Source organism: Macrotis lagotis, chromosome 1 (assembly GCF_037893015.1).
Source record: "Macrotis lagotis isolate mMagLag1 chromosome 1, bilby.v1.9.chrom.fasta, whole genome shotgun sequence".
NCBI lineage: Eukaryota > Metazoa > Chordata > Mammalia > Peramelemorphia > Peramelidae > Macrotis > Macrotis lagotis.
The window spans coordinates 877,473,895-877,500,032 of record NC_133658.1 but is presented as its reverse complement, the minus strand read 5'-3'; the positions used below and the strand labels follow the sequence as shown (position 1 = coordinate 877,500,032).

Here is a 26,138-nt window from a genome sequence, read left to right as displayed (position 1 = left end):
AGCCCCCGGGCCACAATGGCCACCGACGAGCTGGCCACCAAGCTGAACCGGCGGCTGCAGATCGAGGACGGCGGCGAGGGCTCGGACGCCGAGCAGGGGCCGGAGGCGGCGCGGCCCCAGCCCGGGCTCAATGGGGCCGCGGCCGGGGCAGGGCCCGAGGAGCCCGGGGCCCCGCTGGCCAGCGCCGACTGCGAGCTCAGCGCCAAGCTGCAGCGGCGCGCAGACCTCAACCAGGGCCTCGGCGAGCCCATGTCCCCCAGCCGGAGGATCTTCAACCCCTACACCGAGTTCAAGGAGTTCTCCAGGAAGCAGATCAAGGACATGGAGAAGATGTTTAAGCAGTGAGTGTGTTCCGCGCGCCCCACTCCCCCTCCCCCTGACTCACGCCCCGGGGGCAGGTGCCTTCCCCCCCCCATCCCAACCTTTCTGTGGATCGGGAGACTCAGAGCTTGAAGCACCCTTAAGGTCATCTAGGCCAGGCCTTTCGTTTGACAGATAGGGAAACTGAGGTCCAGACTTTCCAAAGCTCCTCAATTTCCTTCTCATTCTTCCTCCTCTCCCAGTGGAGCCTTCCGACTGTCTGCACTTCTGTATCCATTCTCTATAACCCCCCCCCCATCTATCCCTATCCACCTGGACCCCGGGGTGAAATGGCCCCATTCTCCAGGCTAAACCCTCTCTAGGATTTCCCCAACCTCTAATCCTTGCTTTTTATGTGGGGGGGAAGCAAGGACCCCAGCCCCCTCCCCCTACTCAGTAGAGGCTGAGAGGCCCCCCTCATGTTCAAGTCTCTTGCCCTGCCTCTCTCCCACCCCCTTAGCTAATTTTCCCCTCCTTTCCTCAGTCCCCTATTCAGGCCCTAGTTACCAGGGCTTCTGAAAGAAAAATAGGCTAGAGGGAAAGAAAGTTCCAGAGAATAGGAAAGCCCACTGAGCAGGTACCAGGTACCGGCTGGAGGCTGGAGGCTGGAGGCTGGCCTCATGGGCCCTGGGGAGGAGAAGGCCAAATGACTTCCAGGAACAATTTGCTCCAAGTGATGGAATAATTCTGATGTTTGTACCACGGCCGCCCAGGAATCTTGGATTGGGGGTGAGGGAGAGAGATCTGGGAGGTGGGGTGCAGTAGGAAGGCAAAGAGCCTCCAGTCTGGGTTCTCTTAGTTTGGTTCAGTCCAAGGTTGCAGTAATGGAGCTAGATGGAGGCAGCACCAGGAGACTGAGGAGCTATCTCTGTCAGAAATCGAGACTCACAGCAGAACTGGATTCTGTTCTGGTTTCTGCAAATGCTCTACCCCCAGCTTGTCCACCCCACACCTCAATTTCGTAACCAGGCCCTTCTGCTTTTCTCTTCTGATTTGGAAACTTTGACTCCATGATGAGGCTGTGTGGCATAGAAGGAGCACCAGAGGCCGGAGTCTACCAGGACTGAAGTCAAGAGACTTCAGAATCCTGGCTCTTCTAATCCTGGTAGACCTTGGGCAACTTATCTTTCTCTCTCTAAAGCCTCTTTTTCTTCCTCAGTGAAACTGGGGAATGTAAGAGGTCTAAAGACAGAGGACCTGCATTCAAATCCCAGCTCCACCTTTGACTAACTTAGCTTTGTGACCTTGGGCAAGTCACTGGAGATTGTAAAGTGAGAAGATCTGAACCAGATGATTGCTAAGGTCCCCTTTCAGCTCTAAATCCTGTGATTTCCATGATTCATTTCATTTTAATAGCTTTGAACTTAGATTCAGGCCATGACTAAAAGAAAAGAATTTGATCTCCTTCCAGCATTAAAGACTTTCTTGGATGGGCTTCCCCCATCTTCTCCCCCTTAGTCTCAAGAGACAGTTTGAAGACAAAGATCCCAACTAAAATCCAGATGATCTTCAGAAACTATTGGGTGGGTTTGAAGTCTATGAGTCCATCTCTGTCTTTCCACGGCTGCAGGAAAGATGGGTGAGTGTGTGTTAGTGATTTCCACTACGTGAATTTTGGGGGTAGGGAGCAGGAAGGGAACTGTCAGAGCTTTTCCACTGTGTTCAACTCTTCATGACCCCATTTGGAGTTTTCTTGGCAAAGACTCTGGAGTAGTTTGTCATTTCCCTCTCCGGGTCATTTTTTACTGATGAGGATACTGAGGCAAACTGGGTCACATAGCTACTAAGTGTCTGAGTTCAGATTTGAACCCACAGAGTTTTTCCTGACTATCCCACTGTGCCACCTAGCTGCCCATCAGAGCAATGATTCCTAAACTTTTTCTGCCAGTTCCCTATTAGAATGTTAAGATCCATAGTCATCCCTTCTTTCAAGTCCTCCTTCAATATTTGATATCCTGGGGAACTCAGGAAACATTTCCCAGGAGAATAAACCTTTGTGTCCCCTAGTCATAAAAAGCCCTGGGTTTATATAAGGTTGTCAGATGACCTGGGTTGTACAGTGTTGCCCATGTTGACTCTCTGGAAGATGAGAGGGTCTAGATGAACTCCAAGGTCCTCTTTTCATTCTAAATGGTATGTTTCCATGATCCCTTAGAGCTTCACAACTAATTTGCCCCATTTCATGTCCTACTACCAATGCCACCCAGCCCTGCCCTAAATCTTTCCAAAGTTCCTTCCTTCCTGTTCTGACCCTGAAAGAACCCCCAGGAAACTTCCAATCTTTTTATGCCCATCTGGAAAGCCCCTATCCACAGGCAATAATTTTAAAAGAATGGAAACCTCCCCACCCCCAGCTGGCTGGAATTGATAGGCCCTGAGACTCCCCACTTGGGGGAGGAAATGTTGGAGCTGAAGCTGGAGCCTTCTAGGGAATCAGCCATAGGCTCCTCATGGGCTCTGGCACAAGCAGGTTTAGTATTCAAGGAAAACAAGGCACCACTGTGCCAGCCCAGACCAGCAGTCCGCAGGCTGCTGAACAGCCACCAACCAGCTCCTACTGAAGATAAAACTCCATTTTGCTCTGGACACTGAGGCCCAGGCCTCTGTGCTAGGGGGCCCAGCAAGCTCCTAGGTCCCAACCTGAGGACCTTCCAAATCCTCCTCTGACCCTACCCAGGACAGATATTTCCTCCAGTCCTCCTAACTTGCACCACACACTCCTCTCCCTCATTTCATGGGATGAAAATCAGAGAAGAAATCTAAGTCTACCACCCTCTTAGCCGCCTCCTCCTCTTTCTAATAAGGAAGTTAGACCAAGCTCCCTCCTACTTCTGACCCCCCCCCTCATCTTGGATATTTTCTGTTCTAAATGTCCACCCAGCCCCTTCCCTACTAACTCGTACATTGTCTTTTCCAGTAGAACTCTGATCCATAGGGACTTTTCCCCAGGCAGATCCATCAGGGTAAACAAGTCAGGAGAAGTCTGAGATTGCCTTCCTTTGGAACATTTTCATCCTCCCTGGGTGACACCTCAACTGTTGAGTTCCCCTGATTTTTCCTGAGGTGATCGCTTTCATGAGATCATAACGTGATGGAAAGAACCTAGATTGGAAATCAGGCCCCTCTCTTTCACCCCAAATCATTTCCCTCCATCTCCCTACCTTTTGATGAATTATCCAGGTTTTCCCTTGTAACTCTCCTTTGATAAGAGAAATGAGCTTGGCCTTGGAAGGAAGAAGGTGGAAACTGGAGGCAGAGCCACTTCTCCCTGGGTATCCATTCAGGTAGGGCTTTGAGTGGTGTAAAGTGAGACCAGAAGTGGCACTAAGTGTGTAATTCTGTCCCTAGGCATATCATCAGAGGCCAGTGCCCCAGTTTCTTAACTTGCCCTATCCTAACCCAACCCTATCTGTCCTTGGACCTTTGGCAGTCAGCTAGTCCCCTCTACACATTTCCTTTTTCTCTAGCCCAAGCCTTCTTTCCTTTCACAAACTCTTGAGGTCCTCATGGGACCCACTGCATTGTTCTCCCATCCCCCATTGCTCCCCTTCTGCCTAGCACCTTCTAGTTTTCATGTTTCTCTATATTTTCCCTGGGGCCTTTTTCTTTTCTCTCTCTCTACCTTGGAGCAGCAGTGAAATAATGATTGTGTCTCTGCCTTAAAATCTCTCTACTGGAGCAGTCAAAGCTGCATAGGTCCCCCCCCAGCCTCTTGGGATTGAGGACAGCCAAGAATTCTTTCTGGAGTTATATTGGGGATCTGATTCTCTCAAGAATCATCTGGAGAGGAGAGGAAGGGTCCGAAGACCCAAATCCATAGTATTCAGTACCAGCCCCTCAGATGGCCTATGGTTATTTACTTCTACCACTTCTTTTTGTTTTTGGTTTTGGTTTTTACAAGACTATGGGGTTAAGTGAGCAAAGTGAGTATAAAGTGTCTGAGGTCAGATTTGAGCTCAGGTCCTTCTGACTTCAGGGCCAGTACTCTTTCCACTGCACCACCTAGCCGCCCCACATCTCTACCACTTCTATGGTCCATGAGTGGTACAAAAACAGGAGAACCTTTATGTGAAGTAGAAAATAAATTAAATCCTGCTGGAATATCTGTGGAAGGTGTCTGTGTCCAGAGGAGCATTTCTTTTTTTGGGCAGGGTGGGGAGGTGCAAGGCAATGGGGTTAAGAGACTTGCCCAACATCACACAGCTAAGTGTCTAAGTTCAAATTTGAACTCAGGTCCTTCTGACTCCAGGGCTGGTGCTCTATCCACTGTGCCACTGAGCTGCCCCTAGAAGAACACTTTCTACCCAGGTAGGCTTTAAGAAAGAGGAATTCTTTATTCATCTGTCCAGTGTCCAGAGTGTGTGCAGGAGATTTTCTCCTGACCTTAATGTATTCACTCCTTTTGACCTCCGCCTCTGACATGTCCATCTTTATTTGACTTCAGGCTTTCCTCCTGGCCCCAGGGAGACTTGTGGTTCTGACTCGGGTTTGTATCTTCCTCATTTCCCTCCCAGTTGTTTCTTGTGGCCTGGTCCTCTTCTCCATTTTTGTCATATAATGAAGAGCATCATGGGAGGTCAGAGCTGGAAGTCAGACCATAGAATGTCAAAGGATCTTTAGAACACAAAATGTCAGAACTGAGGAAGCCCTTAGAACAGAGATTGGCCAGGTTGGAAGGGATCTAGAACAGAGAATGTCAAAGCTGGGATGGTCCCTAGAACAGCAAATGTCAGAGCTAGGAGGGGACATAGAACACAGAATGTCAGAACTGTGAGGATCTTTAAAATAGAAGATGCCAGAGCTGGGAGGGTCCTTAGAACACAGAATATCAAAGCTGGAAGTGCCTCAAAATATAGAATATTAAAGTTAGAAGGAGAGAGTACAGAAAAGTTTAGAACAGTACATAGACTATAAGAACTAAACTGAAGTTGATAGGAAAGTCAGAGCTGGGAGATATCTGAGAGACATCTAGTCCAGCCCTCATTTTAGAACTGAGAAAACTGAGCTCCAAGATTATGGAATGACTGATTTTTAGATCACAAAAACACAGCATCTTTTTCCTCTGTCTCTGCTAGTCTCAAGACCTCATAGGGCAGGGTCCAGCAAGTCTGGGCCTGAATTTCTAAAGCCACAACTCTCCTGCTGCAGGGGCAGAGGAAGTGATTTCTCGGAAGCCTGCCCCAACTCAAGGAAGTAAGCCATTGGGTCATCTGCTTGCTCAGCACAGGTCAGTCCCCACGCTGCACAAGTGGCTCCTCAGATTGGAGTAGATGGTTTCCCAACATCCAAACATATAGTCTCCATGGGATTATACTCCTGGATCAGGCCCCAACTCTTAACTTAACTAACTCTTAAATTGGCAACTAGGGGTATTGGGTCCAGAGACAGGGAAATTTGAATTCAAATTGAGCCTCAGTCACTTAGTTGTGTGATCCTGGAAAAGTCATTTGATGTCTGTTAGCCTTATCTGTAAAATGAAGGGGGTTAGACTTAATGGCTTCTGAGACCCTGGCCAGCTCTAGCTCTAGCTCTGAATCCAGTCACTTTGCCCATCATCATACGTATGATCTCGAAAGCATAAAATGTGGCCATTTTTCTGTTTACTGGCATTTATTTAGGGTCTCAATAGAGCAATATAGAGAGAGAGTTTACCTTCTTATTCCTTGGTTCTTTCTTAAGTTGTTTCCAAATTGGTTTCTGAGGCCATTAGGGTTAAGTGACTTCCCAGGGTCACACAGCTAGTAAATGTTTGAGGTCAGATTTAAACTCAGGTTCTCCTGATTTCAGCACCAGTGCTCTATCTACTGAAACATTCCTGCTCCCACATTTTAAAAGGTTCAGGTAACCTTATGCCCAGGGCTTAGCTGATGCCCACAATCACCCTGACCATACCTCTGTCTCAGTCCTCATCTGTCCTTGTGACCAGTAAGATAATCACAGAAGAAGGGAGACCACTACAAATAGGACAAGCTGGGAGGAGAAAATTGGAAGGGCTAATCAAGAGAGATATTGTTCTCCTCTAACAATCCATATAAAATCCTGGATGAGAGGGCTAAGTCAGAGCTAAATCCAAGAACCCTCCCACTGGCCCCACCCAGCCCTCACCCTGACCTTGGCCTCTTTCCTACCATCCTTTCTTAGGCCACTGATCCCACTTGTGCACACTTTAATCACCACTAACATCAGACTCCATAAATAGGAAGACAAAGTGTACAGAACACAGCAGGAGACATCCACTGTCTTCTTCCCTCCCCTGACCCTGTACTAAGGATCGTGTTCAGTCATAAGGACATTGATAACCTGGAGCCCATCCAGAGAAAGGTGAGCAGAAGGGTGAGGAGCCTAGAGATCCTGTCCTACAAGCATCAGGTGAAGGAAGAGGGGGTGTTGAGCCTGGAGAAGAAAGCAGTACTGGAGAAGCATCTGAGAGGCCTCCTGTCTAGTGGAAGAGAAACCAGACTTTTTTTTCTTTTGGCCCCAAAGGGTAGAATTAGGAGAATGGGGGGGGGGGGGCTAAGAGGAAAGATGAGAGCAGGATGCAGAGAAGTAAATTGCAGTTCAACAAAAGGAAAATCTCACAAGCCATAGAAGCTTCCTAATAATAAGGATCATCCCAAAGTGGAATGAACTGCTTTGGAAGGTAGTTGGTTTCCCTCTTTTATTTTTAAAGAAAGATTTTATTTATTTTGAGTTTTATAATTTTTCTCCTAATCTTGCTCCCTCCCCCCCACCCCACCCCCAACAGAAGGCAGTCTTGTTTCCATGGTATACACTGATCTAAGTTGAATGTGATGAGAGAGAAACCATATCCTTAAGGAAGAAACATAAAGTATAAGAGATAGCAAAATTACCTAATAAGATAATGAGTCTTTTCCCCCTAAATTGAAATAGTCTTTGGTCTTTGTTTAAACTCCACAATTCTTTCTCTGGATGCAGATGGTATTCTCCATTGCAGACAGCCCCAAATTGTCCCTGATTGTTGCACTGATGGAATGAGCGAGTCCATCAAGATTGATCATCATCCCCAAGTTTCCCTCTTTTTGTAAGAGTTCAGGTAAAGGGGAATAAACTCATTTCAACCCTCATTGGCTTATACTTCTAGAGCTATAAGGGACCAATCCCCCTCATTTTACAGGAAACTGAGGCAGGCAGAAGTTAAGGTCACACAGTTAATTAGTATCTGTGGCAGAATTTGAACTCAGGTCTTTCCTGATTCCAAGGCTATATACCCTTATGAAAGGGATTATTGTACAAGTGGAGGTTGAAATAGGAATCCCCTGAGGTTCCTTTGAAATTAATTCTGTGACTCATCAATATGTCCCCAGGAAGTTGTAAAAACTTTTCCCCACCCCCCACACCCTAACCTGACTGATTCTGGGACAGATCTGATGTCAGATTCGTCCAACGCATATGAGTTGGAGGAAGTGGTGAGTGTTTGGGCAATCCCCACATGAGTCCTGTTATGGGGGTGGGGGGGGTGGGGCAAGGAATAGGTACTGCTCACTGCTGGGAGTCTTTCTGCTTCCTTAAGGCCAGAGGCTATTTTTTTTAATCTTTATATCTCTATTGCACCTAGCCCTGTGTCTAGAATACAATAAGATCTTAATAAAGTCTTATTGAATGAATGAATCAATGAATGAATGAATGAATAGTGGGAAGAGTTCTAGACAAGGAGTCAGGAAATTTAGGTTAAATTGCCATTAACTAGTTCTGTAACCTTGGACAAATGACTTTCCACTTCTAACCTGATTTCCTCATGAATATAATGAGAGAATTGGATTAAGTGATCTCCAAAACTCCTGCCAATTCAATTCTGTTTTCTAAGGCCCCACCCCCAGTTCTGACATTCTATGTTCTAATGGCCCTCCCAGCTCTAACATTCTGTGTTTTAAGGACCCTCTCAACTTGGACATTTTACATTCTAAGGAGCCCTCACAGCTCAGACATTCTATGTTCTGTCTTTTAAGGGCCCTCCCAGCTGTTCTACAATTCCCTGATTTTATGTTTCTAGTTATGGTGGTATATTATGTGGGTTTTTTGGTGGGTTTTTTTAGGTTTTTGCAAGGCAAATGGGGTTAAGTGGCTTGCCCAAGGCCACACAGCTAGGTAATTATTAAGTGTCTGAGACCAGATTTGAACCCAGGTACTCCTGACTCCAAGGCTGGTGCTTTATCCAGTATGCCACCTAGCCGCCCCATATGGTGGTATATTATGGACCAGACTTTGACCCCTAGCCATAATCAACTCACCATGGGGCCAAAACATTTGTTCTATGTGGGCCTCAGTTTTCCCTATCTGAAAAATGGTGTAAAAAAAATCTGTGTGAGCTTCACAAGGGCATTACTAGCTGAAGGGGTAAACCTGAGCCTTAGGGCTGGGAGGAGGAAAGAGGAAAGCTTAGAGTCAGGGGATGTGAGTGAGTTACAAAGTCTGGGGCCCAACCCCAATGGAGAGAATGGCAGTAGCAGGTGGGAAAGACCCCCCCCCATCTCCTTGCTAAGGCCACCAGCATTCCATAGCTGAGCAACTGGAGAGGAGAAGCAGCCACCATCCACTGACCACAGCCTCCCTCAGACACACACACACACACACACACACACACACACACACACACACACACACACACCCCTCTCTGCCTGGGACCTCTGTACAAACAGTTTGTATGGAGCCAGAGCTTTCCCTGGGGCTGGGAGATGTGAGGGAGGAGAGGGGGAAGGGGACTTAGTCTGAATGGAAAGGATACATGTGTGATGTGTGAGCTGTTCCAACTGGGGGCCAGAGGGGGAAGGGAGTAATTTTGTCAGTGGGCATTTGGGCCTCTTCAGCTGCTAAGTCTTTCCCTGGATGAGCTATTCAGAGAGATGCAAGGCAGGAATGTAGGCATGATGCCAGGGTCTCCAGTCTCCCAGCACTTGATAAAGGTGCTGAGCCTCAGTCCCGGATGCTCTGTTGCCAAGCAGGGCTGAGGTTGGATTGGCCCACCAAACAGGCAGTACTGAAGGGCCCCCATGCCTCCACCTTCCCCCCTCTGCAAATGAATGTCTCCAATCCCTTCCCTGAGGAAGGAGGGGGGGATGGGGAGAGAGGGCCAGGAGAAATGAGAAAATCCCTCAAGAAGTTTCTGTATGTGACCTTGGAAAAGTCACTTTTTTTGCTGAGCATCAATTTTCTCATTCCTTGAAAATGAGGTGGTTTGCCTAGGTCCCTTCCAACTCTGACATTCCCTTGCTAAGGTCTCTCCCAGTTCTGATATTCTAATTCCTTCCCTACTCTGAAAGAATTGGATTAAATGATCTCCAAAACTCCTGCCAATTCAATTCTGTTTCCTAAGGTCCCCCTCCAAGTTCTGACATTCCCTGTTCTAAGGCCCCACTCCCAGTTCTGACATTCTATGTTCTAAGGGCCCATCAGTTTTCTCATTCCTTGAAAATGAGATGGTTTGCCTCTCAAGTATTTAATAACTTGTCTGGAGAACTGAATGGCCTCAGAAGCAGCCTTCACGGAAGAGAGGGAACAGTGGGTTGGATACAATCAGAGGACCTGGGCTGAGATCCTGGTCCTGCAGATGAATGACTCTATGTGTGATCTCTCAAGTATTCAACCCCCAGTCATATAAAGAAAGTTAGTGAGCCACATATGGCCGCATCACCCACCTCTTTGTGGAGATGGGCAATAGAATGGCTGAAACCATCCCTGAAACTAATGAAATGCAGTGCCTCATCTACCCTGGGAAGGCTTGTTCATCTGCCTTTCTGCTCATTTCTCCCCCACCTCCATTTGCCCCCCAGCCCAGTTGTCCTAGCCACCATTTTCCTCCCTTTTCCAAGGAAGGCTACAAGATTGGATGGAGTCAGAAGCAGAACAAGAAGGTAGAAGGGGCTTGCTGCTTGCTCCCAGGCTAGCAAGTGTTGGAAACGTCTTGTCCTGTTGCCAGCTGTATTCCCGCCTTCAGAATTGCTCCCTGCTGACGTTTGGGCTGGCAGAATTCATCCTGCTGATCACAGCCACAGAGAACTAGGAGGAAACTCTTGGTTATCCAACAGCAGGCATTGGATTGAACGGAGGGAAAGGAAATGAGGCCCTAATGAGCCCAGAGGGAGGGGTAAAGGACCTGCAGGAACCTCTGACCAATCACAGGCCCAACCTCATGGTGGGATATCCACTAGCTCAAAGCTGCTGCTCTTCTCTCTCTACCTGAGATAGATCAAGGTCTCCACCCCCCACCCAGTTATTCCAGCTACAGACCCCCACAAATCTAAGCTCTACCAAAAGCTGATTTGCCACACCATGGTTTCCCAGCATACAATTGTTGTTCAGTTGTTTTCAGTTGTGTCTGACTGTGGTCTCATTTGAGGTTTTCTTGGCAAATACCGATGGAGTTTGCCAATTTCTTCTCCAGATGAGGAAAGGGATGCAAACAAGGTGAAGTGACTTGCCCAGGGTCACACAGCTAGTAAATTTATGAGGCTGGATTTGAACTCAGGAAGATGAGTCTTTCTGACCTCTATCCACTTGGACCATCTGGCTGCCCCTGGAGCTAATGAGAGCAGACTATCTCTTCTGGTGGAAAACAACTCACGCCTCATATTTCTACCAGCCCTTTCAGTTCATTCAACAGACACTAAGCACTACTCAGGGCCAAGCACTGTAGGCTTTGAGCATTTAAGACAAAAATGAAACAGTTGCTTTCTGAAAAGAGACGATATTGTTGTCCCTCTCATTAACTCTTATGAGTTACATAGTATTCTTCCCATTTTTCAGATGAGAAAGCTGAGGCTGTTACTTATGTAGCCATTTAGCTAGTAGTTAATTCAGGACCTAAACCCAAACCATATGACCCAAAGGATAGAATCACAGATGTTAAAGACAAAACGGGCCTTAGAAATCACCTAACGAGGGCAGCTAGGTGGCCCAGTGGATAGAGCACCGGCCCTGGAGTCAGGAGTACCTGAGTTCAAATCCAGCCTCAGCCACTTAATAATGACCTAGCTGTGTGGCCTTGGGCAAGCCACTTAACTCCATTGCCTTGCAAGAAAAAAAAGAAAGAAATCACTTAATCCAACTTGTTATATTGATGAAATGAAGCCCCCAAAATGTTGGTAACTTGCCTGAGATCACACAGGGAGTCATTCAATGGCAGGGCCAGGTCCTTTTACTCCATCCAGCCCACTGTTCCCTGCCTTCCATGAAGGCTACTTCTGGGTCCATTCAGTTCTCCAGACAAGTTATGAATACCTACTAAGTGCAAACACCAAACTCTAAACATGGGCTACAAAGACAAGTCACAGCCTTCTGATGTCACTAGTTGTAGCCCCTGCTCCATCTTTGCTTTGCCAGGCCCTCAGTCACCCCCCAACCCCCATCTCACATGTTTTTCAGGTACACAAAGGATTGGTTGTGCCAGCAGCCCCTGCTGTTGGCATCCCTGGCCCATCTGTGGCCAGCTCCAAAGTATTTCGTTCTTTAATTTCATCTGTCGGGCCATTCAACCTGAAGACAGGGCCCTTGGGATCTAGAGCACAGCCACAGAGTAATCGATTGGAAGCTTATTTATTGACTTGGAGTTGCCTAAGGCCTGACCTGGCAAGAGAACCTTTACAGAGACACCAGTGATCCAGGTGGTCACAACCCCTCCACTGTGAGCCCTGCTCCAGAGCAGCAAAGGAAATGGAGCTCTTGTGGTTTCTTGCATCATAGATCATTAATATCAGAGAGAGTATTTGTAAGATGCCTTCCACCACTGTATAAATGCTGATTCCCTTCTCCTAGCCTATTATTACTTAAAGTGCCCTTAGAACAGAGAATGCCAGAGCTGGGAGGACCCTTAGAACACAGAATGTTAGAGCTGAGAAGATCCTTAGAATTGAGAATGTCAGAGCTGGGGGGGGGGGCCTTAGCCCACAGAATGTTAGAGCTGGGAGGACCCTTAGAACACAGAATGTCAGAGCTGGGAGAACCTCAGAATACAGAATGTAAGAGTCAGAAGGGACCTTGGAACATAGAATGTCAGAGTTGGGAGAGTTCTTAGAACACAGGAGGTTAGAACTGGGAGAGACTTAAAACACAGAATGTCAGAGCTGACAGGACCTTAAAATACAGAATATCAGAGCAAGGAGGGGACTGGAGCAAAGAATTCTAGGGGGACTAGAAGGGCCTGCAGAAATGAGACTATCAGCTTGATTTTAGAGATCATCTGGTCTAACTCCCCTGATTTGTCTTGTGTTCCCTGAGAATGTTTAAGGACTAGATAAATTGTCACTGAACTGTGGTTTCACAGAGGCAGAGGAATGGGCTGAGAGAGTTCTTGAAACCCAGCAAATTCAGAATTAGAAGGGATGGGGTACTTTTCTAGTCTTAGTCCCCTCATTTTACAGATAAGGAAGCTGAGGATCTAAGAGGTCTTATGATTTGCCTAAGATTGCCCAGCTCTGTCCATTTTTCATTTTTACCAGATTGCCTCCTCTGGTAGTTTAGTTATTTCTGGTATTTCCTCTTCTAAACTTAGACTTCTGGAGAGACTGAGAGGCAGAAGGGAAGTAGACCTCAGGAACTTCTGGTCTTCTGTTCAGCTTAAGACCTACCACTTTCCATCGCCCTTCACCACATCCTCTTACAATCCCCTCTCCAGTCCTTCCACTAGCACATCTGCTCACAGAGAGGCATGTGATCACATCTTCCTCAACTACCCTGGTCCACTATCACCCTATCACCCATTCCCTGGTAGGCCTAGGGACCCCCTTCTCTCTCCTCTCCATTGAAGACTTTGGAGATGTACCCCTGCTCCAGTGACAGTATCTCTACCTTTCTTCAAGACCCCTTCATATGATTGATTTGCAATGTGAAATTGACTTTATAGAAACCTTAATCCCCTGCCCTTCCACTCAGGAACATAGCAGTTATTACCAAAAGGAACTTCATTTTATCAGAGGAGGAGGAAGAAGGGACATACAGGTGGCAAAAAGCAGAGCTAAAATTCAAATTTAGGTCCTTGTCTCCAAATCCAGTCTCCTTTCTCTTACACTTGTTTACTGATGGAGAGAAATATCTATATAACCCTGCTCTGTCAGCCCAGTAGGGGCACAGTTAGGGAGAGTTCAAGGGAGTGGTTGATTTACAAGAAGTTGGCAGGATGCCCACATTCCTACCGAACTCTCTCCAAATAGCTCACCCAGGAAATCACTCAGCAGGAGCAGAAGGCTGGGAGTCCAGGAATAACAGCAGCTGCTCTCTTCAGGTTCCAGGAACCTCCGATTACTACTCTGCTCTGTACTATATAGGCCTAAAGGGGCCCTCTCAACTCTGACATTTTATGTTTTAAGGCCTTTCCCAGTCCTGATACTCAGTGCTCTAAGAGCCCTCCCACCTTGGACTTTATATGCCACCCCAGCTCTGATCTTCTGTGTTCTGAGCCCTCCCAGCTCTGATACTGTGAATTCTAAGAACCTCCTAGCTCTGACAACGTATTCTAAGGCCCTTTCCAGCTCTAACATTCTGTGTCCTAAGGACCCTCCCAGACCTGATTACTCTATGTTCTAAGGGACCCCCCAGACCTGGCATTCTGTATTCTAAGGACCCTCCCAGCTCTGACATCATCTATTCTAAGGGCCTTCCTTACTCAGACATTCTGTGGTTCTAATCCTCTTCCAGTTCTGACATTCTTTCTTCTAAGGTCTCTCCCAGCCAGGACTTTCTTTTCTTTCCCTTCCCCTCCAAAGCTAAGCTCCCTGAGGAAAAAAAATAGCTTCAATTTGCAACATAAAAGAATATTTGAGTTGTTTCTTAAATGAAAATTCAGCTCTAACATCTTAAATTCTAAACTCTTAGAACAGTTGGACAACTCCAACTGTCAGCATCCTATCTATAGTGACAGGTGTACCAAGTGTGTCCTATCTCCCCAGGCCTGGAAGGGTCCTTTTGCTTGAAGCCCCCAGACTTTTCCAGAACAGCAGCTGTTGTCAAAGACCCAGCTCTAGCCTGAGAGGGATTTGTCTGACTGATAAGCAAGAGGCCTCTGTACATCTTAGCAAGAATGTCCCCACCCCCTGTGTGGTATACCCTTGCCTCCCCTCACCCTCTCCTCCCCACCACCCCTTCATAACCCCACACAGCTGAAGGGGAGGGTCATGGAAACCAGGGAGAGAGGCCTCTTGTGAACTAATGTCTTTTGGGAGAGCACCCTAAATACACCTTCCCTTCCAAAGCAAATGGGCAAGGACTAGCTTCTACAGAGCAGTTGTGATACAGAATGAAAGAGGAGGCAGTTAGTCTGCAGAAAGAATTCTTATGGGCAGCTAGGTGGCACAGTGGCTAGAGCACTGGCCCTGGAGTCAGAAGTACCAGAGTTCAAATCCAGCCTCAGACACTTAATAATTGTTTAGCTGTGTGGCCTTGGGCAAGCCACTTAACCCCATTTCCTTGCAAAAAAAACCTAAAAAAAAAAGAATTCTTATTATTTTTTCAGAAAGGAAAAATTAATTTACAGAAAACTGACACCAGTCATTTTAGTTCAGTGGTTCTCTTGGCATTTTTTGGTATCCCCACCATGTACCAAAGATTAACCTAGATATTGAGGATACAAAGATACAAACAAAACAGCCCTACCTCAAGTAGCTTACATCCTGCAAGAGGGAAACAGCAAGTTTCTAGTGGTATCATACTTCTGGCAAGGAGGGGGCAGGGGCTAAAAAGTAGGATTCTGTAAGGCTTGCTGAGAATCCTGGGAAAAGAGATAGTGACTGGGTATGTCTAAAATGCCAGGCTCCCAAATCCCTCCTCATAAACTACCCCACCCTTCTATATGATCTGCCCTCTTGTCTCCTTGGTATATGGGCTGTCATGGAAAGTGGGGACAGAGTTGTACTTCTCATGTGCCAGATCCCTGTTTCCTTGTCTGTGAAATGAGGAGAATGGATCTGATGATCTCTAAATTACTTCCAGTTCTGACACTCTTCTCAATTCTATGTTCACAGGTCTTTTTCAGTTCTTTTTAAATTTTTTATCTTAATTTTTAAGAAAGATTTTATTTCTTTAGAGTTTTACAATTTCTTCCTTATTCTTGTTTCCCTCCCCCACCCCTTTTTCAGTTCTAATGTTCTTGATTCTTCTAAACCACTTTCTAGCTCTGACATTCCATGTTCTGAAGTTCAATTAATTCTATGAAGCAAGCTCTATTAGTCTATGTTCTAATGTTCTGAGTCTATTCTATGTTCTCCCAGTTATGACAGCCTATTCTCCCTCTGAAATGTTATGTTCTAAGGACCCTCCCAACTCTGACATCCTGTGTTCTAAGTTCCTCCCAGCTCTGATATTCCATGTTCTGAGGAACCTTCCAACTCTGACATCCTCTGTTCTATGTTCTCTCCCATGTTCTAAGTACCCATCCAGTTCTCACGTTCTTTGTTCTCAGGGCCCTCCCAGCTCTGACATCCTGTGTTCTAAGTTCCCTCCCAATTCTGATATTGTATGTTCTGAGGACCATCCCAGCTCTGATATGCTGTATCCTAAGGCCCCTCCTCATTCTGATATTCAGTAGTTTGATGGATGAGTGAATATAATTCTGGGTGAATATAATCATCTCCAATATTTTCCCTAATCCCTGGAGGTTATACAAGGTAGCAGATCAGTACCTGGTAAGAGCATTAGCCAATGGAGTTTGATTGGATGGGAACTCCCCAGTTGTTCTCACTCCTTCTTTGTTCACATCCCCCAGGTATGATGCTGGTCGAGATGGCTTCATAGACCTAATGGAGCTGAAGCTCATGATGGAGAAGCTGGAAGCTCCTCAGACACACTTGGGTCTGAAAAACATGATTAAAGAAGTAGATGAAGACCTTGACAACAAACTGAGCTTCCGGGAGGTAGGACGGATGGGCAGGGAGCCACCTCTACTGTTACCACTGATGGTGATGCTGTGCCCTGATTGGTGAGGGAGGGTCCAAAAGGGAGTCAGGGGAAGAGCAGAACTCTCTTGCAAAATTAGAACTTAGGGGGCACCTCAAAGCACCTGGGCCTCTAGCCCTCTTGGGGTTCTTGCCCAGTCTGGAGTCACATGATAAAGTTGGGGAAGGGGGTCCTGACCCTTGGCTTCAGTATACTCACCAATTAAATGAACTGATCACTTAGCTGACTGTGTTCCATAGAGCTTGAGAACTATCTTATTTTAGGTTCCTTGCTTAGATTGTAAGCGTTCTAGAAGGTGGTAAATATTAAAACAGAATTTTAATATTATTCCTTTATACAGGACTCAACAACCAGGCATTTCATTCATCCATTCATTCATTCATTCATTTATTCATTCAATGAGTATTTACCTAGTAACTACCTGGTGCCCATCCTTAGGCACTGAGGAAGAACGTAGAGACATGTAAAATATCATCCCTACTCTCATGTTTCTTACAGTCTGTTTGGGGGAAAGAAGACTCAGATACATGAGAATAGCTCCTTCAGTTAAATTAAATATTTATTAAGTCCTTACTGTTTAGAAGGGGATTTGTGCTAGGGTTTTAAAAACAAACATCCTATTGAATTTGGGTGGGAAACAGAGCAGAGATATACTATATATAAATTAGGGAGGCATCATAGGATAGTGGAAAGAGCCCTGCCTAGGGAGGCTTTGGTCCTGCATTCAATTTTTGCCTCTACATTTACTAGCAAAGTATAGGGCAAATCAGGGCAGCTAGGTGATGCAGTGGAGAGAGCACCAGCCCTGGATTCAAGAAGACCTGATGGGGCGGCTAGTTGACATAGTGGATAAAGTACCAGCCCTGGAGTCAGGAGTACCTGGGTTCAAATCTGGTCTCAGACACTTAATAATTACCTAACTGTATGGCCTTGGGAAAGCCACTTAACCCCGTTTGCCTTGCAAAAACCTAAAAAAAAAAAAAACCTGAGTTCAAATACGGCCTCAGACACTTAATAATTACATAGCTGTGTGACTGTGGGCAAGTCACTTTAACCCCATTTGCCTTGCTCAGTTTCCTTATCTATAAAGTAAAAGGGTTAGACTAAATGGTGACCTAATGTATATAGGGAATATAGTTAGCTAAATGTTATTCAACAAGACTTGGGTTCAAATCCCACCTCACGAACTGAACTATGTGATCCTCTCCAGACTTGGGAGTTCTCCTCTATAAAATCAGGAGATTGGGTTAAATGGTTTCTGAGATCTCGTCTAGTTCTAGATCTATGACCTTCTGAATCTGAAATTCAGAGCTGGGAGGAGTCTTAGAACACAGAATGTTAGAGCTGGAAAGGCCCTTAGAACATGGGTCAAAGCTGAGAACAGGGAACATCAGAACTAGGAGGGGCCCCTACAACACAGAATGCTAGAGTTCAGAGGTACCTAGAATACAAGTGACTGAGCTGGGAAAGTACTTAGTACAGAGAATTTCAGAACTGAGAGGGTCCTTAGAACACAGAATGTCATAGCTGGGGGAACTCTTAGAGCTCAGCATGTCAGAACTGAGAGGGTTAGAACACAGAATGCCAGAGCTAGGAGGGTCTTCAGAACATAGGATATGAGAAGTAGGAGGGCTCTTGGAATAGAGAAGTCAGAGATAAAAGATATTTTAAAAGATTATCTAGGGGCAGCTAGGTGGCGTAGTGGACAGAGCACCGGCCTTGGAGTCAGGAGTACCTGGGTTCAAATCTGGTCTCAGACACTTAATAATTACCTAGCTGTGTGGCCTTGGGCAAGCCACTTAACCCCATTTGCCTTGCCAAAAATCTAAAAAAAAAAAAAAAGATTATCTAGTCCATCCTCTCATTATACAAGTGTGGAAACTGAGGTCTAGATAGCAGTACCATATTCAGCATCACATACCTAAGTTAGTGGCCAAATAGGGCCCAGGAGCTCTTGTCAAGGGTGCTGTTTCCCCTGAAGGAGCCTCACAGACTGCAGGGCATTCCACCTTCTTTTCCAAGTTTAAGGATCCCAGATTTAAAGAAGGTGTCTGGGGGGAGCCCCAGACCCTCAGACTTCCTCACAATCTGAACTTTCTTCTTTCCTCATAGTTCCTCCTGATTTTCCGGAAAGCAGCAGCAGGGGAACTGCAGGAGGACAGCGGACTTCATGTTCTTGCCCAGCGCTCTGAAATTGACGTCTCGACGGAAGGTGTTAAAGGAGCCAAGAACTTTTTTGAGGCCAAAGTAAGGAAAACAGAGTTTGGGAAGCCCAATGCCCCTTGGATAGCTATGGTGGCTTTCTTCCTGGTCTATGAAGACATGAGGGCTCTGGCCTCTAGAGTTTTCTCTCCTGGATTTGCCACCTCCTTCCCCACTGAGGCATCAGAGCCAGACCACCCTGAGGCAGAGGCTAATAAAAGCCTCTAATTTTAGGTCCACCATGGCAAGCCATCCACACTCTTTCATCTCTTCCCCCTCTCCTCCCTTGGCTTCTATCATAACTAAAGTAATTCCTTCTATGAGTGCTCCCACTTTTACCCCCTTTGCTGAGTCCCTTACCCCAAATAGTCTGTCCTCCTCTCCATACCCCCATTCATTGGGATGGAAACTCATTGTCATGGAAAGAGAACTTTCTTTGGAATAAGTCTCTCTGGGTCTGAATGACCCAGCTGTATGATTTACTAGCTTTAGGACCTTTAGAAAATACCATCTTTCCTCAAAGCCTCAGTTTCCTCCTCTATAAAATGAGGGGTCCCTTCCAGTGTTAAGAACTATAATGGAAGGCAATATGGTCCAATGGAGAGAGCCAGGAGCTCAGAGATTCATTTCTAGGGGGTTTTTTTGTGAGACAATTGGGTTAAGTGACTTGTCCAAGGTAACACAGCTAGGTAATTATTAAGTGTCTGAGGTCAGATTTGAACTCAGGTCCTCCTGACTCCAGGGCTAGTGCTCTATTCACGGCACCATTTAGATGCCCCAAATTACTTCATTTCTGATCTTCAGCTTGCCCTATTTCTTTTTTGCTCTATCCATTCCACCACCTAACTGCCCCAGCTTGCCCCAAGGAGTATGATAGTATTTCATCACTTACCTCCCAGAGCTGTGATGATGAAAGTGCTTTGCAGACTTTAAAGAACTATAGAAATTAGGCAGCCCTCTCCTCCCACTCCAGATACCTCAGGGTGACAAAGGTGGGAAGGTCTATCTATGCCTTATTGTCTTAAATGACCCATTGCCACATTTGGAGAAAATCCCCATGGGAGACAGAGTAACAGTACCAGCTTGAAAAAAGTAAGCATCTCCCCTACTTTCACTCATGGGAATCAGGCCTGAAGCCTTCCAGAAGGGTTGATGGGAGAGAGGTGAGAGCATCATCTTGGATGATGTTTGCCACCATATTCCCAGGGGGCAGCTATAGAAAGTTTATAAAGTTCTTTCCTGGGAAGGAAGACATGGAAAGAGGACTTGGGAAAGGCTTCTTGAAAAAAGTAAGAGTTTAGCTAGGCCTTGAAGGAAGCCAGGAAGCAGAGATGAAGAGGGAAGGCATTCCAGATATGAATGGAGCCAAGAGATAGCAGAGCAAAGAGGCCAGTGGCACTGTATCTCGGAGCATTTGTTGAGGAGGTGTAAGAAGACTGGAAAGAGAGGGAGGTGCTAGTTTATAAAAGGCTTTGAATGTCAAACAGAGCATTTTATATTTGGTCCTGGGGACCATAGGGAGTCATTGGAGTTTCTTGAGTAAGGTTGGGGTGATATGATCAAACTGGGATATTAACACTGAGATTTTACAGATGGAGAAACCTAAGCCCAGGAAAGTAAAGTCAGTCTCCTAGGATCACATAACTAGTTAAGTGCCAGAGCCAGGGTTTGAACCCAGATCTCACCTGATTCTGAATCCAATGTTCTTTTCACTGTACATGATAGACGAGTGGTTAAACATATAGATAGTGGATGGATGGATGGATGGATGGACGGATGGATGGATAGAGAGAAGTAGATACATAGTAGGTAGTTATATAGATGAATAGATTGAGAGATAGATGGATAGATGGATGCATGGATGGATAAACTAGACAGACAGAAGGATGGTATAGATAGAGAAGAAAAAGAGGGAGAAGGGATGAGAGAGAGAGAGAGAGAGAAGAGAGAGAGAGAAGGAAAAGAAAAGGAAAAAAGGAGGCAGAAGGTTAGAGATACAGATATACAAAGAGAGATGAATGAATGAATGGTGCTTATCTATATTCTCATGGGAGAATACAGTCCATAAGAGGAATTGGAAAACAGGAAGGAGGACAGAGATAAAAAGAGCAAAGAGGAAGGCAGGTTTGGGGAGGGTGGAAAGGTGAGAGAGTAATCCCCACACACCTTTCCCTCCTTTTTTTCTAATGGCTCAAACTCTGACTCCCTTGCCACCTTATTCACTTCTAGGTCCAAGCAATCAATGTCTCCAGCAAGTTCGAGGAAGAGATTAAGGCTGAGCAGGAGGAACGGAAACGACAGGCCGAGGAACAGAAACAGAGGAAAGCTGCCTTCAAGGAGCTCCAGTCGGCCTTCAAGCAGTGAGTGGGGGGTAGGGCAGGCCTGGCCACCCCTCCATGTCCCTGCCCCACCGGAGGCTCCAAGGAATGCTCTCAAGGATAGGCCAAGTAGCTCATGGTTGAATGGACCAATTCTCAGAGCTGTTTGCCTGTGAATAATGAGCCCACCCTGGGTCTCAACCCAATCTCCCAAGTCCTGCCTGTTAGCTCTCCTGTGTTCCCCTAACAGATAAAGCCAGTATCACTGGCATCCTCACCTCCATCCTCTAGGAATTCTGCCCACTCCAAGAAATCCCCTTTGGCTGTTAGTCCTGCCTTCAAGTCTTCTAGGCCCTTAGGCCTCCCCCGCAGCTCTCGGTGCATGGGCTACTCCAACCAGTGAGCAATCCCTTAAGAACATTCCCTTTTAGACCGAGTAGGGGAACAGACCACCTCCTCTTTCTCTTTTCTCCCATGCCCTTTCCTCCTCCTCCTTTACCCTCATCTTGCTACTCCTCCAACCCACCACCTCTACCAGCCCCACATGGGACCCTCAAAATTCAAAAAGGTCATCAATCCCCTGTTCTGGAGTCAGTTTCCAGCTCTTATATTGTAAAAAAGGGGAAAAGACTTAGCAATCATTCACCAAGAGGTCCGAGAGCAGAAAGGGCAGACTATATAGATGGAACATAAGATCAGTGTTCTAGAGTTGGAAGGGATTTCAAAGGGTATCTAGTCAGATCCCCTCCCCATTTTACAGATGGAAAAACTGAGGCCCAGGGAAATGCTAAATTCCTTGCCCTCAAATCTTGCAAGACTCCCTTGAAAAGTCTCATGGTTGAGGTTCAAACCATGATAAGAATATCCTGAAGCTATAGGCATTCAGCATCCCAGGCCCTAAGATCCAACTCCTTGAGGTTGAAGAAGGTAGGGGAACCTACTCCATTGGATCCATTTTCTTCCAGGAGGCCATCTTTTATGGGATATCTAGGAAACCCCCTGCTCCCAAAGGTCTCAGTAGGGCATAAGATTCCTGGAAAGTTTAATTAAAAAAGTCAGAGGAACTTGTGGGTTGGAATGAGGGAGGTCAGAGTGGGAGGGAATTGAGACCAGGAGGAATGGACCAGTCCCCAAGCAGGGAGAGGAAAAATTGAAATAACACAATTCTCCAGGCAACATCCAAAAAAGTGCTTTTAGGTATATTTGCATGCACTGTGATACTGAAGAGCCAAAAGGGTTCTTCAGGCCCTAGGCTCTGCCCTTTCTCCTTTCACAGTTCAGATCACCACCCATTCATTTGTCTGTGTCTCCATTCATACAAATGTGTGGTGCAGTGTCCAACTGGACATTATTCACCATTTTACCAGGTTAATTCTGGTGACCAAGGAAAGTTTCTTTGTGTGCACCAGGAAGGGGAGCATGAGAACCCCTAACCTGGCTCCTCTGTGATTCCCCCCAAACCTCATGGCCTGAGCGACAACCAGTGGTGGCCTTGCTTCCTGAGATGTTGTTGTGTTTTCTTGTCAATGTGATTCCTTAATACTGTGACCAGTCTGTCAAGTCGCCCAGCCAAAACCCACAAACCAACCCGCTATGCCAATGAAGTTATGCAACCTCTCGGTGTCTCTTGTGACAATGTCACTGCTTTCTAGACTCAATACTCTTTATTTTAGTAACTCTCAGAAGATCATACAATGCTCACTGTTGAGCTTTCAGAGGTTTTATTTTGGTATAAATAATCTGCAGAGATCAGAGATCCTAATGAAGCAGCAACCCGGGTCTCCGGTGGTGTTTCCTTAGTGGATGAATTTGTACAGATGACTATAAAATAATTTTTTTTTTGCTTTTGGGTTTGTTCCCCCTTAAAAAAAAAAAAACTACTTCATTCAGTGGAAGTTATTTTTTTTAACTAAAATACAATTAAAAACCATTCTATATTTTTATGTGTGTGGTGTCTTTGATACTTGGGGGATATACTGTGGAAGAGAGGACCAGAAGTTCCCCAAAATGATATTTATTAGTACTAGAAAAGAGATTAGAAAGCTGGTGTGGCAAAGGGAAGGGTGTCCCATACCTAGCCTCCTGTCTATAGTTTATGGATTCAGGTGCATAATGTTTTTTTTAGTAAGGCATTGGAGTCAAATGACTAGTCATATAGCTAAGCATTAAGTGTCTGAGGTCACATTTGAATTCAGGTCCTCGACTCCAGGATCGGTGCCCTATCCCCTATGCCACTCAGCCACTTTAGAATGAAAATGTCAACACAGAGGGAGCTATCAGAGCAATTAGGAACTTTAGAACATAAAATGAAAACTTGAGAATACAATGTCAGAGCTACAAGAACCTTAAAGATCATCTAAGCCAGCCACTCTCAAAATGTTTTTAGTCCCCGGATCTCATTATACTTCTTGTTCAGTCATGTCTGATTCTTCATGACCCCTTTTGGGGTTTTTTTGGGCAGAGATACTAGAGTGGTTTGCTATTTCCTTCTCCAGCTCATGTGAAGTGAATTGCCCAAGGTCTCACAGATTTGAACTGAGGAAGATGTGTCTTCCTGACTCCACTCTGCCACCTAGCCGACATTTACACTTTTAAGAATTATTGAGGATGCCAAAGAGCTTTTGTTTATGTAGGATTATATCTAGTGGTATACCATAGAAATATTATATCTAGTTGAATTTCCATATTTTAGATATCAAAACAAATTTTAAAATTCATTTTAAAACAAAAAGAAACCCATTACATGTTAAATAAAAAACAGGGTCAGCTAGGTGGCACAGTGGATAGAGCACCAATCCTGGAGTCAGGAGTATCTGAATTCAAATTCAACCTCAGACACTTAATAATTACCTAGTTGTGTGGCCTTGAGCAAGCCACTTAACCCCATTGCCTTGCAAAAAAAACCTTAAAAAAAGAAAAAAAAATTAAACACAACTTCTAAAGCAAAAAACCTTGCCTAGTCAAGATTCCAACAAATCTAATTCAATCCCTTTATCATGTAAATGAGGAAACTGACCCAAAGACATAAAATCACTTGCCTGTGAATCACAGCATTTCATTTCCTAGAAGGTCAGAAATGCTAAGGAAAAGTAGAGTAACAATTATGGAAAGCTGCTTAGGAGGGGGTTCATCTTGATCCAAAGCAGGGAAAAGTCAGAGACTGGCATCTAGTCTGGGAGAGGGGCCTGGACAAGAGCACAGATGAGATGGCCTGGACAAGTCAAGTACAGAGACTTCCAAAGCCCAAACCCATCTGGTTTTCAGTACCTTAGAAAAATCGTTCTTATCTGACTCAATCTCTTCCCATTAGTGCTCATGGATCCTTAACTGACTCTCGCAAAAAGCATTTCTCTCCTAAGCCTCCATAATCTGTTAGAAGGGACCACATTGAGCAATTTGAACATCACTGGAAAATGGCTCAGGAAGGAAAGCCTTGGCTCTAACAATATCCTGGCATTTATCTGGGCACTGCTGCCACCAGGTGGAAACAGATAGAAGCACAATCAGGCAGCTGCACTAGTTAGTCTGTTCAGCTCCATCCAGGTTTCACACTGTGTTGATAATCATCCCTAGTCTTACCCAACCTGAATGACTGAATGGGCATTGCCTCAGTCAAACTGTGTTCATTGAAAGACCTAGCTTTTAAAAGGTTCCCACTGCGTCCGGGACCATCTCCAATCATCCTGATTCATATCTGACCACTGGACCCATATGACTGGTGACTTAGCACCAGCATTCCCCTCACTCCAAATTTAATTCAAGTGCTTGGCATGGCATCACCTCCCTGATGTCATGGTCTTCTTCAAGAAGGAAAGACAAAAGGGTAGCTAGGGGGCATTGTGGATAGAGTTCTGATATTATAGTCAGGAGAACTTGAGTTCAAATCCAATTTCAAACCATTATTGTGAGACCTCGGGCAAATCACTTTGCCCCATTGCCTCAACAACAACAACCAAAAAAGGAAGGACAAACATCATTATCAGCCTTTATAAGCACATTAAGATTAGCAAAGCACTTTACATCTGTTATCTCATTTCAACACTTATTAAGAGTCTATTATGTTGGGATACAAAAAACAGCAAAAGGCAGTCCCTGCCATCAAGGTGCTGGGAGATGGAAGTTATTACACTCCTATTTCACAAGTGAAGAAACAGGTCATAAGAGGGTAAGTGACTTGCCCAGGGCCACCTGTAAGCCTGAGGCAGGATTCAAGACCAGGTCTTCCTGACTCCCTTGTCCATCACTCCATGGACCTAGCTACCTCAACATAAGCAGGAAAGGTTATGACCAATATGTGGCATCGAGGATCCTCTGTCCTAAGGTCTTTCCTCTGTAGAATTAGTGGAAGCTTGAAAAATGGAAGCGTCAAAAAGTTTGAGTTTGGTATCTATTTCTAATCCTAGGCTGAGGGACTCTGGACAAGTCTCAATCTCTTTGAACCTCAATTTCATTATCAGTAAAAATGATGATAACACCCCCATACTGTACGTGAAAATTTTCAAGCATTAAAGACTATTTGACAGTCATTTATTAAGTGCCTATTAGATGCACTAAAGATACAGACAAAAACCAAAGTAGTTCCAGTGCTTATATCATCTCTTGTCATCCTGATCCATATCTAGTCACCAAGTTGATGCTGGAGAAGAGTGAGGATGGTGATTTAATACAACCCCCCTCACTCAAATCCAACTCACTGCATATCCTTGATGTAATGATTTTCTTCGAAAATGAAGGACAAACAACAGTTCCTCTACTGGGGGAATACAACACAGACAGACAAGCACTTAGAATATTCAAAATAAATACAGATTAATTTATTATAATTCTTATTTATTAATAATTACTATGATAATAAATAACATTTATTAATAATAACAAAAATGTTGAAGGGAACCAAAATAACTTGGGGATAGGGGTGAGGGAGAGGCTTTGAGAGAAGCCAAGAATTCTATGATGGGAAGATGGGAAGAGAGTTTACATTCCAGGCAGGAGGGACATAGTGCAGTCACAGAGATAAGAGATGGATCATTGCGTATCATCATTTTATATAGGAAACAACTAGAAGACTTCTTAGACTGGTCTGCTGAGTTCAGAAAGGGGATCTGAGGTGATATAAAATACTGGAAAGATAGCTAGGAGTCAGATTATAGGGCTTCATCATCACTAACATTTATCTATGCTCCACATACTAAGTATTTTACAATATGATCTCATTTGATCATCACAATAACCCTGGGAGGTAGGTACTGTTAATATCCCCATTTTACAAATGAGGAAACTGTGACAAATGAGTCAGATTAAATGACTTTTCCAAGACTATATAAGTGGCTGAGACTGGAATTGAACTTTTCTTCTTTT

General features: G+C 45.3%; 1 protein-coding gene across 1 annotated transcript; it reads left to right on the top strand.

Annotated features, from left to right (window-relative positions):
- Positions 1-22,717, top strand: EFHD2 (EF-hand domain family member D2). Its single transcript, XM_074218376.1, has 4 exons — positions 1-341; positions 16,070-16,217; positions 18,373-18,507; positions 20,692-22,717. The coding sequence occupies exons 1-4, from the start codon at positions 16-18 to the stop codon at positions 20,824-20,826; spliced, it is 744 nt and encodes a 247-aa protein (XP_074074477.1). The 5' UTR covers positions 1-15; the 3' UTR covers positions 20,827-22,717.
- Positions 22,718-26,138: the final 3,421 nt, after the last annotated feature.